At 41.3% G+C, this 14,337-nt stretch overlaps 1 protein-coding gene across 6 annotated transcripts in view; it reads right to left on the reverse strand.

Moving 5' to 3' along the window:
* The window catches only part of FAM161A (FAM161 centrosomal protein A), a 48,984-nt gene that overhangs the window by 26,819 nt on the left and 7,828 nt on the right, over nucleotides 1–14,337 (reverse strand). For 4 of the 6 annotated variants that reach the window (XR_007461972.1, XM_049650266.1, XM_049650267.1 and 1 more), the window contains exons 2-4: nucleotides 4,922–5,160; nucleotides 1,196–2,356; nucleotides 673–840 (exon numbers count right to left, since the gene is read on the reverse strand). Coding sequence is in view for 5 of the 6 variants with exons in the window: in XM_049650266.1 (XP_049506223.1) it covers nucleotides 673–840; nucleotides 1,196–2,356; nucleotides 4,922–5,160 (1,568 nt within the window). In the remaining variant the exon portion in view is untranslated. The remainder of the gene's footprint in view (nucleotides 1–672; nucleotides 841–1,195; nucleotides 2,357–4,921; nucleotides 5,161–14,337) is intronic. The other 2 variants (XM_049650268.1, XM_049650270.1) reach the window with 1 other exon arrangement.

Consider the following 14,337-nt stretch of genomic DNA (forward strand, 5'->3'; position numbering starts at 1 on the left):
CACACGTGTTAACTGACACACATAACTGATGTTATTTAACATCAGTGTGTTAATTTGTGATATTAGATTTCACGCAGACCTCAGAACAAAGCTCTGTGACATATCTATTTATTGAAGAATATTCTTAGATTACATGGCAAGCTATTAAAAAAGAGCTTTGTGTGAATCAAAATTTTTCTACGTTTACTGAAATTAAAATTAAAAACTTAAAAAAAAGATGTTTCTCAATATTGTACTGTGCAATCAAAAATAGTATAAAGAAGGAGCACCTGGCTACCTCAATCAGTAGAGCGTACGACCCTTGATCTCAGGGTTGTATCATGTTCAAGCCCAACAATGGACATGGAACCTACTTAAAAAAAAAAAAAAAGTATAAAGTATAAAAAAAGATTAGATACTAACATAAAATTACAACTATGAACTATGGCCACAATCAATATGAAATGTTTCAATTCATCAATATGGCTTTATGGTCCTTACCATGAGGTGAGTACATATGGTGGTTCTCACCATGAGGTGAGTGTGAATGAGAATGTGTGTACGTTGAATTTAAGTAACCGATGGCAACTTAATCTGGAAACTAAAATACTAATCAATCTGTTCATATATCGTATCCACTGAAAGAAAGTTTGAAAACCAGTGATCTGGAGGTTCAGGATTCTTTTATGATACCTGAGAGACATGACTCTGGATTTAGACATTTGAGCTAAACTTTGATGTGAGTCATAAGCCTTAGCCCGGGTCATCAGGAGTTTCTGCAATTCTTTCATCCTTTGCTTCTGCTTAGTTAGGATCCGACTTCTCTCTTCTTCCAACATTTTCTTTTCCTCAAGTGATCTCCTGAGGGCAACAAACTAAGGCTTAATTCACTTTAAGCCAGTGAGAATGCTGTTTAGCAAAGATTTAACACGGGAAAATTCAAAGGTTGAAAAAAGGCAACCTTTTGTGAAGGCTCTGACTTGCACAACTAGAAATCAACAGGCTAACCTTTTCTATCCCCAAAGATTCATAAAATACAAAATACATTCATTTCTTAGCAGAACACCCTCTGGCAAAATACTCTATATTATACGGTAAAATATATCACCAAATATAATTTTTTCACATTTTCAAATTCACCAACATAAAATCAACAGAGCTGCAAACACGATTTTAGCAACCGCGAGTCAGCTGGTACGATATCCTAGTTATTTACCTTGTGGCTTGTTCTCTTCCTCTGGAAGACACTGTGGGCATTGGAGGGTTGCAGTGACAAGGCACAGGCTTTGCACTTGTACTTCTTGCTGGTGACTTGTGCCTTGGAGACAGATAAGCCCGTGTTTCTTTTAAATGTTCTTCATCTGCTGCAACGTCTGCCAAAATTTTCTCTCTCTGAGTGGATGCATTGGAGGCTGCGTGAAGATCAGATGGTTTACGGACAGTTAGGAATTTTGAAAACTTCTGTTTCGAGAGGCATTTCTGATATCTCTCGGGAAGGTCTTCAAAATCAGCAGTTTGCCACCTAAAGTTGTGTTTACACTTCAACTTTTCAGCCTGTTCAGGACCCTTGAGCTTCCTTGCAGCACAACTTCTGTGACCTGATCTGTGAGGCAGAGGGGATGAATTCTGTAAAAGCTCTTGGGCTCTCAGTTGCATCCTAATGTTTCTATACGGCTCTTCTTCTAACTTTCCATTGGTAACCGAACCATAAGTAGACCGAGGTATAGGTCTGGCCTTAAATCTATTTGTTTTCTTTTTAGACTTAAACAAGTCTCTCATCTGCTTATCCCGGATTGCTTGCTTCTGTTCCTCCCTTGCGATAAACTTAAATGGCTTTTGTGAGGCCAAAAGAGCTTCTTTGTTTTTCTCCTTCATATATCTCCTGCGTTCTTCATTTTGCTTGACTATGTCATGATAAAGGGGGAAAAAGACAAATGCAGGAACTGGATTGGCTCGGAATTTTTTCTTACACTCTGATTCCTCCTCTTGTTTTTTGAGCAGTTGGTGTACCATTTCAATATCTGGCTTAGATTTCATGTTTGCTTCTTTTTTCCTCTGTTCCCTAATCATCATCTGAAAAGGTTCAGGTACTGTAATCTTTGGTACCCATTCTCTTGGTTTCTTCTTTGTTTTTTCAACTGGGAAGTCAGCATGTCCACACTGAATATAATCTTCAACAGAGAAGTTTGTCCACATGTTGTTGATCAGTTCTTTAGCATAGCTCATCACTCTCTTTTTCTCAGGACACTCTTTTTCTAAGTTGGGCAACTCATCTTCAGAGGAAGACATAATCAAGGAGGAACACTGCCCTAAATCAGGCTCTGAAAAGGATGTCATTAATGAGATACGGTGAGAGGAGTTCTTTTCTGATTCAGACCTAAATGAGAAGAATAATTAGATTATGCTCTCAGTTGCACGTGACCAAATATACAAATTAAGAACTAGATATTTTCTGTTTTTTCTTTTAATTTAAAACAAAATTTTTTAAATGTTTAATTTTGAGAGAGAGAATATGAGTGGGAGAGAGGCAGAGAGAGAGAGAGACACAGGATCTGAAGCACGCTCCAGGCTCTGAGCTGTCAGCACAGAGCCAGACGCAGGGCTCGAACTTGTGAACTGCCAAGATCATGACCTGAGCTGAAGTCGGATGCTTAACCGACTGAGCCAGTCAGGCATCCTGTGCACTATATATTTTCTAAGATCAAGGTATAATCAGTTAGAAGATAAGAGCCTATAGATAAGGCTTCTAATTATCACTTTTATTTAGAATAGAGTTAAGAGATGCCTATAAATTATCTAAAATTCAACTCCCTCACATTACAGGGGAACCTGAGACAGCAGAGGCTCCTTGGGTGTAAACTTTATTCCATTCTCTACACGTTTTCCAGAGTCACCATCTTAAAACATACATATAATCATGTCACTCCACTTCTTGAAACTTTTCTATGATTTGTCATTGTAACAAAGTCAAGTCTAGATTATAAAGCCCTTCAAGGCTAGCCACTGTCTGCCTTTCTGTTTCACCTCTTGCTTCTCTCTACTTCCAGTTTCCAAACAGTTTTTTCTTAATGTTTATTTTATTTTCCAGAGTGAGAGACAGAGTACAAGCAGGGGAGGGGCAGAGAGAGAGGGAGACACAAAATCTGAAGGAGGCTCCAGGCTCTGAGCTGTCAGTACAGAGCCCGATGCAGGACTCGAACTCAGAAACCGCGAGATCATGACCTGAGCTGAAGTTGGACACAACCAACTGAGCCACCCAGGTGCCCCTCCAGTTTCTAATCTTAAGTTATATCCAATCACATGAAGTTCTTCACACACACCGTGATTTCTCATGCTGCCACGCCTCTGCACACATGGTTTCTGTTGCCTAGAAGCCCACTCCTGGCTTCCTGCATCTGCTACAGCTATGCCTCCTTTAAGACTGAACTTAGATATGACAGTTCTGTAGAAAATTCCTGCCTGCATCCCTCTACCAACACCATAACATAATCAACTGTTTCTTCTTCTGTCTCTATAACACTGTTACATCATGTTGTATTGTAATTTTTGGTTCTCAGCTAGTTCTTTGAGCTCCTCGAGGGCATCTCAATTTTGGCTCCTCAGGGGCCAGGCAACACCTGGCACACGGGAGATGCACAATTAGCACTGACCAACTGGATGAGTTAAGAGACTTGCCTCAAGTTTCAAAACAAGAGAGTTTACAGTAGAAATGGGTCCAGGAATTATAGACTATTTTGAAAACCTGAATAAGATTTATATCTTAGACCTGAACACTTTGTACTTTATATTTATACACACACAGATATACACATACATATTATAAATATATATACATATATATGTGTGTGTATATATATATATATACACATATGTGTGTGTGTATATATACATATATATATACGCATATGTGTGTGTGTGTATATATATATATATATATATATATATATATACATATACATATACATATATAACTTTTTTTAAGTACCAGAAGCTGGAAAGTTTATTAAAGTGAAAAGTATACTCTTGATATATTAAGGGGGATAAAGAGAGAGAGGGCAGAGTCGTAATTTGTATTTTTAATGATCTCATGTTAATCCACATACTGTAAACGGCTTTTAAAATTAAATTTTAGGGGCGCCTGGGTGGCGCAGTCGGTTAAGCCTCCGACTTCAGCCAGGTCACGATCTCGCGGTCCGTGAGTTCGAGCCCCGCGTCGGGCTCTGGGCTGACGGCTCAGAGCCTGGAGCCTGTTTCTGATTCTGTGTCTCCCTCTCTCTCTGCCCCTCCCCCGTTCATGCTCTGTCTCTCTCTGTCCCAAAAATAAATAAAAAACATTGAAAAAAAAAATTTTAAAAAAAAAATAAAAAAAAAAATTAAATTTTAATTTTTATCATTTAAAAATGGCCAGACTAAATATTTTGATACATAGCTACAGTTCTGTGAGTGGCAGGTCAGAGAGAAAAGACTAAATGACCACCAAATGACTCTCAAAACAAGAAGCCATTGGTGGATAAGCCATTACACGTTTTGAATAAAATCCAACCTCTGTATATCATTAAAAGTACAAAGGGACAGTAGAGAGAAGATATATTTTTTTTAAATTTTTTTTTACGTTTATTTATTTATTTATTATTATTATTTTTTAATTTTTTTAACGTTTATTTACTTTTGAGACAGAGAGAGACAGAGCATGAACAGGGGAGGAGCAGAGAGAGAGGGAGACACAGAATCCGAAACAGGCTCCAGGCTCTGAGCTGTCAGCACAGAGCCCGACGCGGGGCTCGAACCCACGGACCATGAGATCATGACCTAAGCCGAGGTCGGACGCTTAACCGACCAAGCCACCCAGGCGCCCCAAGAGAGAAGATATTCTGAGATAGTTTTGTTCTGCACTTTTAAGTATACATTTTACAGCCCACAAATAATACATGTACAAACTTACCTGGAAGAGACACTAGAAGCTTCTTCCCTGATGATCACTGGCTGAACTTCCTTTAAATTTAATTTATTCTGGTACATTTTCTCTAATTTTGCCATAGTTTCCAAGTGGGCAGCTTTCAGCTCTTCTAGTTTCCTAAAATAGTCTTCATTAGAGTGGTAAACATCAGAGAAGTCCACAAAGTCCTCACCACTTATATGTGTTTGTCCATCCACCTCGGAAATGTTAGTGTTAAAATTAGTCTGGTAGGAAGGAAAAAAAAAAGAAACCTGTTATGTGGTATTTCGAATTGAAAGACAAATTAAAATGACACCAATTCCCAATGCTGCTTCTTAAAGTGTACACTTAATTAGGTTATATGTTACTTGTGGGCTACATACATATAATGGATTCTAAGTTACTTGTGGGCTATGTACATTTTCCCCTAATGACATTTTATTAAGAATGAGAAAGAGGGGCACCTGGGTGGCTAAGTCAATTAAGCATCTGACCCTTGATCTCAGCTCAGGTCATAATCTCAGAGTTGTGGGATCTGGTCCTGAGTCAGGCTCTATGCTGACAGCGTGGAGCCTGCTTGGGATTCTCTCTCTCCCCCTCTCTCCCTGCCCCTCCCCTGCTCATTCGCACACACTCTCTCTCTCAAAATAAATAAATAATCATTAAAAAAAAAAAAGAATTAGATAGATATCAAATTGCCAGAAAATAAATGCTATTTAATTCATTTTATAAATGATGGTTAGATTCCCAGGTCATGTACTAACTCATATACGATAATAGAATAGAACCAAACCATCCTTTATAAACAACCTCCTTCTGAATTATACTTTTTTTTTCTCAAGGAAAGTCCTTTATTTATTATATTTGTTTTTTAGAAAGAGAGAGAGCATGTGAGCAGGGGAGAGGGGCAGAGGGAGAAAGAGAGAGCATCCTAAGCAGGCTCCACACTCAACACGGAACTGATGTGGGGCTCGATCCCATGGGATCAGAAGCCTGGAAAGAGAGGTTAGGGTAAGCTGGAAATGGTTCGTTCCCACTTCTCATGACCTGAGCCCAAATCAAGAGTCTGATGCTTAACCAACTAAATGAGATGAAGAAAAACAGTTCTTCCTGCTGCAAACCAGCCAAAACAGCCCCAAACCCTTCCCTTGCTGGGCTCCTACAGTGTTGGCCCTGAGGGTGTGCCTTTGGAGAAAAAATAGGGAAAGGGAAAAGTCAGGGAAATGGGAGAATGAGGACAGGGGAATGGAGGGAACTTCTCATTGGTTCACTAAGGAGCCAGAGAGAAGGACACCTATATGCCTCAGGACAAAACAGGAAGGGGAGGGGGGCGGGTAGGAGAGACCATCAGAATAGCAACTTCTGTGGGCAACAAAAGCAATAGCTCCCATGGGTGAAAAGGACTGTCAGAGTGACAAGAGAACAAGAGCAGTATAGTATCATAACTACACATAGCACAGCTATGCTATATACAGGTCATGTCTAGAAGGGTCTGATTGGTCTTCCTCCCTCACTCTTTTCACACACCTTCCAAAGTTCTTTAACTTCAACAACTAAAAAGGTAAAACCCCATTTTCTCTGTAAAGAAAATAATTTTAATATTTCTCAGTTGAGATACAGGTGAAATTATTTATGATGCTATGCATAAAAGACTGCTGATCATGGTTTTAAATTTAACCCAGAGCATGAAATAGACTGAAAGTGAAAAAAGCAGCTTGCCATAGAAAACTATAGATCAAATCTGATAAGATTCTAGAAAAGTGAGTAGCTTCTCCCAACAGAAAAATTCATAAAATCAGCTGTCTACAAATAGTTATAGGTATGGGCTTTTTTTTAATGGACTAAAAACAGTGTACAAGAGGCCAGTGCTGTACCACTTGGGGTAACCTAAAACAAATGAAGGAAAACAAGTTTTCTTTGAAAGAATTGGTAAGCAGAAATTCATTACCAACGAATTTATGACTCAAAGAATTGCTTTATATATGCCCTACAACTCAAGTAAGAGAGTTTTCTGATATCTTCTGCTGTTTCTGTATGTGCTCCTCACCATTACTTAGCTGTGGGGATGAGAACTTTGTTAATTTCCTCATTCATTAACTTTTTGGAGACAACCAGCATTCAGCTGGCTGCTAAAGATACAAATCAGATAAAAACTCTACCTTAGAGAAGCTTCTGGCTAGTTTACCAGAGGACATGTACACAAATCAATAGCAGACTGAATGAGACAGACAGAACTCTTGACTCCTGTTCAGTTGAACAGGGAGACAGAAGAGTCACCATGTATGTCACTATATAAGACACCATGAAAGCTCACAGAAAGAATGCCTAATTCTGACTAGGGGGAAAGAAGAGGCAGAATTTGCAGAGGTGAGCCAGACTGGAGACATAAAGTTGGATGAGGACAAAGTGTGCCAGAGACCAAGGAAGCAGTGGAAGACAAAGAAATCTGAGGCACAGTGCTAGAACATTCATTGTATATTATTATACCCTGTGGCAATGCAACTAGCAGGTAGTATGATCTCAAGGAAACCAAGGCTCAGAGGAGTTAGGTGACCTGCCTGCAGTCACACAGCTAGGAAGTAGCAGAGCTGGTATTCAATCCCAAATCTGCTAGGCTCCAAAGGCACACCAAAGTCCTCCCAAGGACAGGAGAGGTTTTTCAGCCACAAGAGGAAGGAACAGGCATTATGTGTTCAGAGAGGGAGTCTGAGCAGGGGTGGGAAATTGGGTATATGGAGCCCAAGGGAGGGTGGGAAACAAAGTGAAAAAGGCAAGTTGAAAGCCCCAACCAAGAGTCCAGGTTGCCAGGCCATAGCCAAGAGGAGCCTTGAAGGATGTGAGCAGAGGAGTAACACCATGATGATCAGGAGTCTTCGCAGCAAGTAGGAGGAGGGAGTGAAAGAAAGCTAGGTTGGCAGCAGTTAATGGGCTATTGCAAAGGTCTGAGTTAGAGATATTAAGGGCAAAATGAAGGGAGCAGCACCAGGGACAAAAGAAAGGAGGCTTGATAATGGCCTGGATTGTGGGCAAGAAAGTAAAAAGCTTTCTGTGTGGAGTGCTGTCTAGGTACATGACGGTGCTGTCATTCATCAACACAGGGAATACCGCAGCAGACAGTGTTTTAGGGAAAGGGAACTAATCTCTGTCTTAGACACACTAAGTTTGAGGGGAGAGTAGGGCAGCCAGATGTCCAGGAAACCACAATGCACACAGAAGTGACAGGTACAGCCTTGGATGTGGATAAGGTTGCAGAGCGATGAGAGACAAGAACCTGAGGATGGAAATGTTGGCAAACACCAACATTTAAATAAGCAGGGAGAGGAGGACTGATATAAAGGAGAAAGTGACACAAAGACCAAGTGATAAGGGTATTCAAGTAAAAGGAGCTTTAGTTTGGTTTGAGTTTGGAAGATAAAGGAAGGCTTCCTGGAAGAGGTGATATTTGAGATGAGTCAAAGAATGGAAGAATCCAGAGGGTCAAAGACAGTGAAGGGGGAAAAAGGAAAGGGGTATTCCAGATGAAGTTAAATGACATTAGCGGTGGAGGAGGGAAGATGGCGGCGTAGGAGGACGCTGGGCTCACCGCGAGTCCTGCTGATCACTTAGATTCCACCTACACCTGCCTAAAGAACCCAGAAAACCACCAGAGGATTAGCAGAACGGAGTCTCCGGAGCCAAGCGCAGACGAGAGGCCCACGGAAGAGGGTAGGAAGGGCGGCGAGGCGGTGCGCGCTCCACGGACTGGCGGGAGGGAGCCGGGGCGGAGGGGCGGCTCGCCGGCCAAGCAGAGCCCCCGAGTCTGGCTGGCAAAAGCGGAGGGGCCGGACGGACTGTGTTCCGACAGCAAGCGCGACTTAGCGTCTGGGAGGTCATAAGTTAACAGCTATGCTCGGAAAGCGGGAAGGCTGGAGGACAAAGGGAGGGAGAGCTGCTGAGCCCCCTGACGGCAGAGCTCAGCTTGGCGGGGAACAAAGGCGCTCGCCAGCGCCATCTCCCTCGCTCATCCCCCAGCCAAAATCCCAAAGAGAACCAGTTCCTGCCAGGGAACTTGCTCGCTCCGCGCAAACACCCAACTCTGTGCTTCTGCGAAGCCAAACCTCCGGCAGCGGATCTGACTCCCTCCCGCTGCCACCGGGCCCCTCCTAAAGTGGATCACCTAAGGAGAAGCGAGCTAAGCCTGCCCCTCCTGCCCCCGTGCACCTTGCCTACCCACCCCAGCTAATACGCCAGATCCCCAGCACCACAAGCCTGGCAGTGTGCAAGTAGCCCAGACGGGCCACGCCACCCCACAGTGAATCCCACCCCTAGGAGAGGGGAAGAGAAGGCACACAACAGTCTGACTGTGGCCCCAGCGGTGGGCTGGGGGCAGACATCAGGTCGCACTGCGGCCCCGCCCACCAACTCCAGTTATACACCACAGCACAGGGGAAGTGCCCTGCAGGTCCTCACCACTCCAGGGACTATCCAAAATGACCAAACGGAAGAATTCCCCTCAGAAGAATCTCCAGGAAATAACAACAGCTAATGAACTGATCAAAAAGGATTTAAATAATATAACAGAAAGTGAATTTAGAATAATAGTCATAAAATTAATCGCTGGGTTTGAAAACAGTATACAGGACAGCAGAGAATCTCTTGCCACAGAGATCAAGGGACTAAGGAACAGTCACGAGGAGCTGAAAAGCGCTTTAAACGAAATGCAAAACAAAATGGAAACGATGACAGCTCGGATTGAAGAGGCAGAGGAGAGAATAGGTGAACTAGAAGATAAAGTTATGGAAAAAGAGGAAGCTGAGAGAAAGAGAGATGAAAAAATCCAGGAGTATGAGGGAAAAATTAGAGAACTAAGTGATACACTAAAAAGAAATAATATACGCATAATTGGTATCCCAGAGGAGGAAGAGAGAGGGAAAGGTGCTGAAGGGGTACTTGAAGAAATTATAGCTGAGAACTTCCCTGAACTGGGGAAGGAAAAAGGCATTGAAATCCAAGAGGCACAGAGAACTCCCTTCAGATGTAACTTGAATCGATCTTCTGCACGACATATCATAGTGAAACTGGCAAAATACAAGGATAAAGAGAAAATTCTGAAAGCAGCAAGGGATAAACGTGCCCTCACATATAAAGGGAGACCTATAAGACTTGTGACTGATCTCTCCTTTGAAACTTGGCAGGCCAGAAAGGATTGGCACAATATCTTTAGTGTGCTAAACAGAAAAAATATGCAGCCGAGAATCCTTTATCCAGCAAGTCTGTCATTTAGAATAGAAGGAGAGATAAAGGTCTTCCCAAACAAACAAAAACTGAAGGAATTTGTCACCACGAAACCAGCCCTACAAGAGATCCTAAGGGGGATCCTGTGAGACAAAGTACCAGAGACATCACTACAAGCATAAAACATACAGACATCACAATGACTCTAAACCCGTATCTTTCTATAATAACACTGAATGTAAATGGATTAAATGCGCCAACCAAAAGACATAGGGTATCAGAATGGATAAAAAAACAAGACCCCTCTATTTGCTGTCTACAAGAGACTCATTTTAGATCTGAGGACACCTTTAGATTGAGAGTGAGGGGATGGAGAACTATTTATCATGCTCCTGGAAGCCAAAAGAAAGCTGGAGTAGCCATACTTATATCAGACAAACTAGACTTTAAATTAAAGGCTGTAACAAGAGATGAAGAAGGGCATTATATAATAATTACAGGGTCTATCCATCAGGAAGAGCTAACAATTATAAATGTCTATGCGCCGAATACCGGAGCCCCCAGATATATAAAACAATTACTCATAAACATAAGCAACCTTATTGATAAGAATGTGGTCATTGCAGGGGACTTTAACACCCCACTTACAGAAATGGATAGATCATCTAGACACACAGTCAATAAAGAAACAAGGGCCCTGAATGATACATTGGATCAGATGGACTTGACAGATATATTTAGAACTCTGCATCCCAAAGCAACAGAATATACTTTCTTCTCGAGTGCACATGGAACATTCTCCAAGATAGATCATATACTGGGTCACAAAACAGCCCTTCATAAGTTTACAAGAATTGAAATTATACCATGCATACTTTCAGACCACAATGCTATGAAGCTTGAAATCAACCACAGGAAAAAGTCTGGAAAACCTCCAAAAGCATGGAGGTTAAAGAACACCCTACTAACGAATGAGTGGGTCAACCAGGCAATTAGAGAAGAAATTAAAAAATATATGGAAACAAACGAAAATGAAAATACAACAATCCAAACGCTTTGGGACGCAGCGAAGGCAGTCCTGAGAGGAAAATACATTGCAGTCCAGGCCTATCTCAAGAAACAAGAAAAATCCCAAATACAAAATCTAACAGCACACCTAAAGGAAATAGAAGCAGAACAGCAAAGGCAGCCTAAACCCAGCAGAAGAAGAGAAATAATAAAGATCAGAGCAGAAATAAACAATATAGAATCTAAAAAAACTGTAGAGCAGATCAATGAAACCAAGAGTTGGTTTTTTGAAAAAATAAACAAAATTGACAAACCTCTAGCCAGGCTTCTCAAAAAGAAAAGGGAAATGACCCAAATAGATAAAATCATGAATGAAAATGGAATTATTACAACCAATCCCTCAGAGATACAAGCAATTATCAGGGAATACTATGAAAAATTATATGCCAACAAACTGGAAAACCTGGAAGAAATGGACAAATTCCTAAACACCCACACCCTTCCAAAACTCAATCAGGAGGAAATAGAAAGCTTGAACAGATCCATAACCAGCGAAGAAATTGAATCGGTTATCAAAAATCTCCCAACAAATAAGAGTCCAGGACCAGATGGCTTCCCAGGGGAGTTCTACCAGACGTTTAAAGCAGAGATAATACCTATCCTTCTCAAGCTATTCCAAGAAATAGAAAGGGAAGGAAAACTTCCAGACTCATTCTATGAAGCCAGTATTACTTTGATTCCTAAACCAGACAGAGACCCAGTAAAAAAAGAGAACTACAGGCCAATATCTCTGATGAATATGGATGCAAAAATTCTCAATAAGATACTAGCAAATCGAATTCAACAGCATATAAAAAGAATTATTCACCATGATCAAGTGGGATTCATTCCTGGGATGCAGGGCTGGTTCAACATTCGCAAATCGATCAACGTGATACATCACATTAACAAAAAAAAAGAGAAGAACCATATGATCCTGTCAATCAATGCAGAAAAGGCCTTTGACAAAATCCAGCACCCTTTCTTAATAAAAACGCTTGAGAAAGCCGGGATAGAAGGAACATACTTAAAGATCATAAAAGCCATTTATGAAAAGCCCACAGCTAACATCATCCTCAATGGGGAAAAACTGAGAGCTTTTTCCCTGAGATCAGGAACACGACAGGGATGCCCACTCTCACCGCTGTTGTTTAACATAGTGCTGGAAGTTCTAGCATCAGCAATCAGACAACAAAAGGAAATCAAAGGCATTAAAATTGGCAAAGATGAAGTCAAGCTTTCGCTTTTTGCAGATGACATGATATTATACATGGAAAATCCGATAGACTCCACCAAAAGTCTGCTAGAACTGATACATGAATTCAGCAAAGTTGCAGGATACAAAATCAATGTACAGAAATCAGTTGCATTCTTATACACTAACAATGAAGCAACAGAAAGACAAATAAAGAAACTGATCCCGTTCACAATTGCACCAAGAAGCATAAAATACCCAGGAATAAATCTAACCAAAGATGTAAAAGATCTGTATGCTGAAAACTATAGAAAGCTTATGCAGGTAATTGAAGAAGATATAAAGAAATGGAAAGACATTCCCTGCTCACGGATTGGAAGAATAAACATTGTCAAAATGTCAATACTACCCAAAGCTATCTACACATTCAATGCAATCCCAATCAAAATTGCACCAGTATTCTTCTCGAAACTAGAACAAGCAATCCTAAAATTCATATGGAACCACAAAAGGCCCCGAATAGCCAAAGTAATTTTGAAGAAGAAGACCAAAGCAGGAGGCATCACAATCCCAGACTTTAGCCTCTACTACAAAGCTGTCATCATCAAGACAGCATGGTATTGGCATAAAAACAGACACATAGACCAATGGAATAGGATAGAAACCCCAGAACTAGACCCACAAACGTATGGCCAACTCATCTTTGACAAAGCAGGAAAGAACATCCAATGGAAAAAAGACAGTCTCTTTAACAAATGGTGCTGGGAGAACTGGACAGCAACATGCAGAAGGTTGAAACTAGACCACTTTCTCACACCATTCACAAAAATAAACTCAAAGTGGATAAAGGACCTGAATGTGAGACAGGAAACCATCAAAACCTTAGAGGAGAAAGCAGGAAAAGACCTCTCTGACCTCAGCCGTAGCAATCTCTTACTCGGCACATCCCCAAAGGCAAGGGAATTAAAAGCAAAAGTGAATTACTGGGACCTTATGAAGATAAAAAGCTTCTGCACAGCAAAGGAAACAACCAACAAAACTAAAAGGCAACCAACGGAATGGGAAAAGATATTTGCAAATGACATATCGGACAAAGGGCTAGTATCCAAAATCTATAAAGAGCTGATCAAACTCCACACCCGAAAAACAAATAACCCAGTGAAGAAATGGGCAGAAAACATGAATAGACACTTCTCTAAAGAAGACATCCAGATGGCCAACAGGCACATGAAAAGATGTTCAACGTCGCTCCTTATCAGGGAAATACAAATCAAAACCACACTCAGATATCACCTCACGCCAGTCAGAGTGGCCAAAATGAAGAAATCAGGAGACTATAGATGCTGGAGAGGATGTGGAGAAACGGGAACCCTCTTGCACTGTTGGTGGGAATGAAAATTGGTGCAGCCGCTCTGGAAAGCAGTGTGGAGGTTCCTCAGAAAATTAAAAATAGACCTACCCTATGACCCAGCAATAGCACTGCTAGGAATTTATCCAAGGGATACAGGAGTACTGATGCATAGGGGCACCTGTACCCCAATGTTTATAGCGGCACTCTCAACAATAGCCAAATTATGGAAAGAGCCTAAATGTCCATCAACTGATGAATGGATAAAGAAATTGTGGTTTATATACACAATGGAATACTACGTGGCAATGAGAAAAAATGAAATATGGCCTTTTGTAGCAACGTGGATGGAACTGGAGAGTGTGATGCTAAGTGAAATAAGCCATACAGAGAAAGACAGATACCATATGGTTTCACTCTTATGTGGATCCTGAGAAACGTAACAGAAACCCATGGGGGAGGGGAAGGAAAAAAAAAAAAAAAAGAGGTTAGAGTGGGAGAGAGCCAAAGCATAAGAGACTGTTAAAAACTGAGAACAAACTGAGGGTTGATGGGGGTGGGAGGGAGGGCAGGGTGGGTGATGGGTATTGAGGAGGGCACCTTTTGGGATGAGCACTG

This window comes from Panthera uncia (genome assembly GCF_023721935.1).
Source record: "Panthera uncia isolate 11264 chromosome A3 unlocalized genomic scaffold, Puncia_PCG_1.0 HiC_scaffold_11, whole genome shotgun sequence".
Lineage (NCBI taxonomy): Eukaryota > Metazoa > Chordata > Mammalia > Carnivora > Felidae > Panthera > Panthera uncia.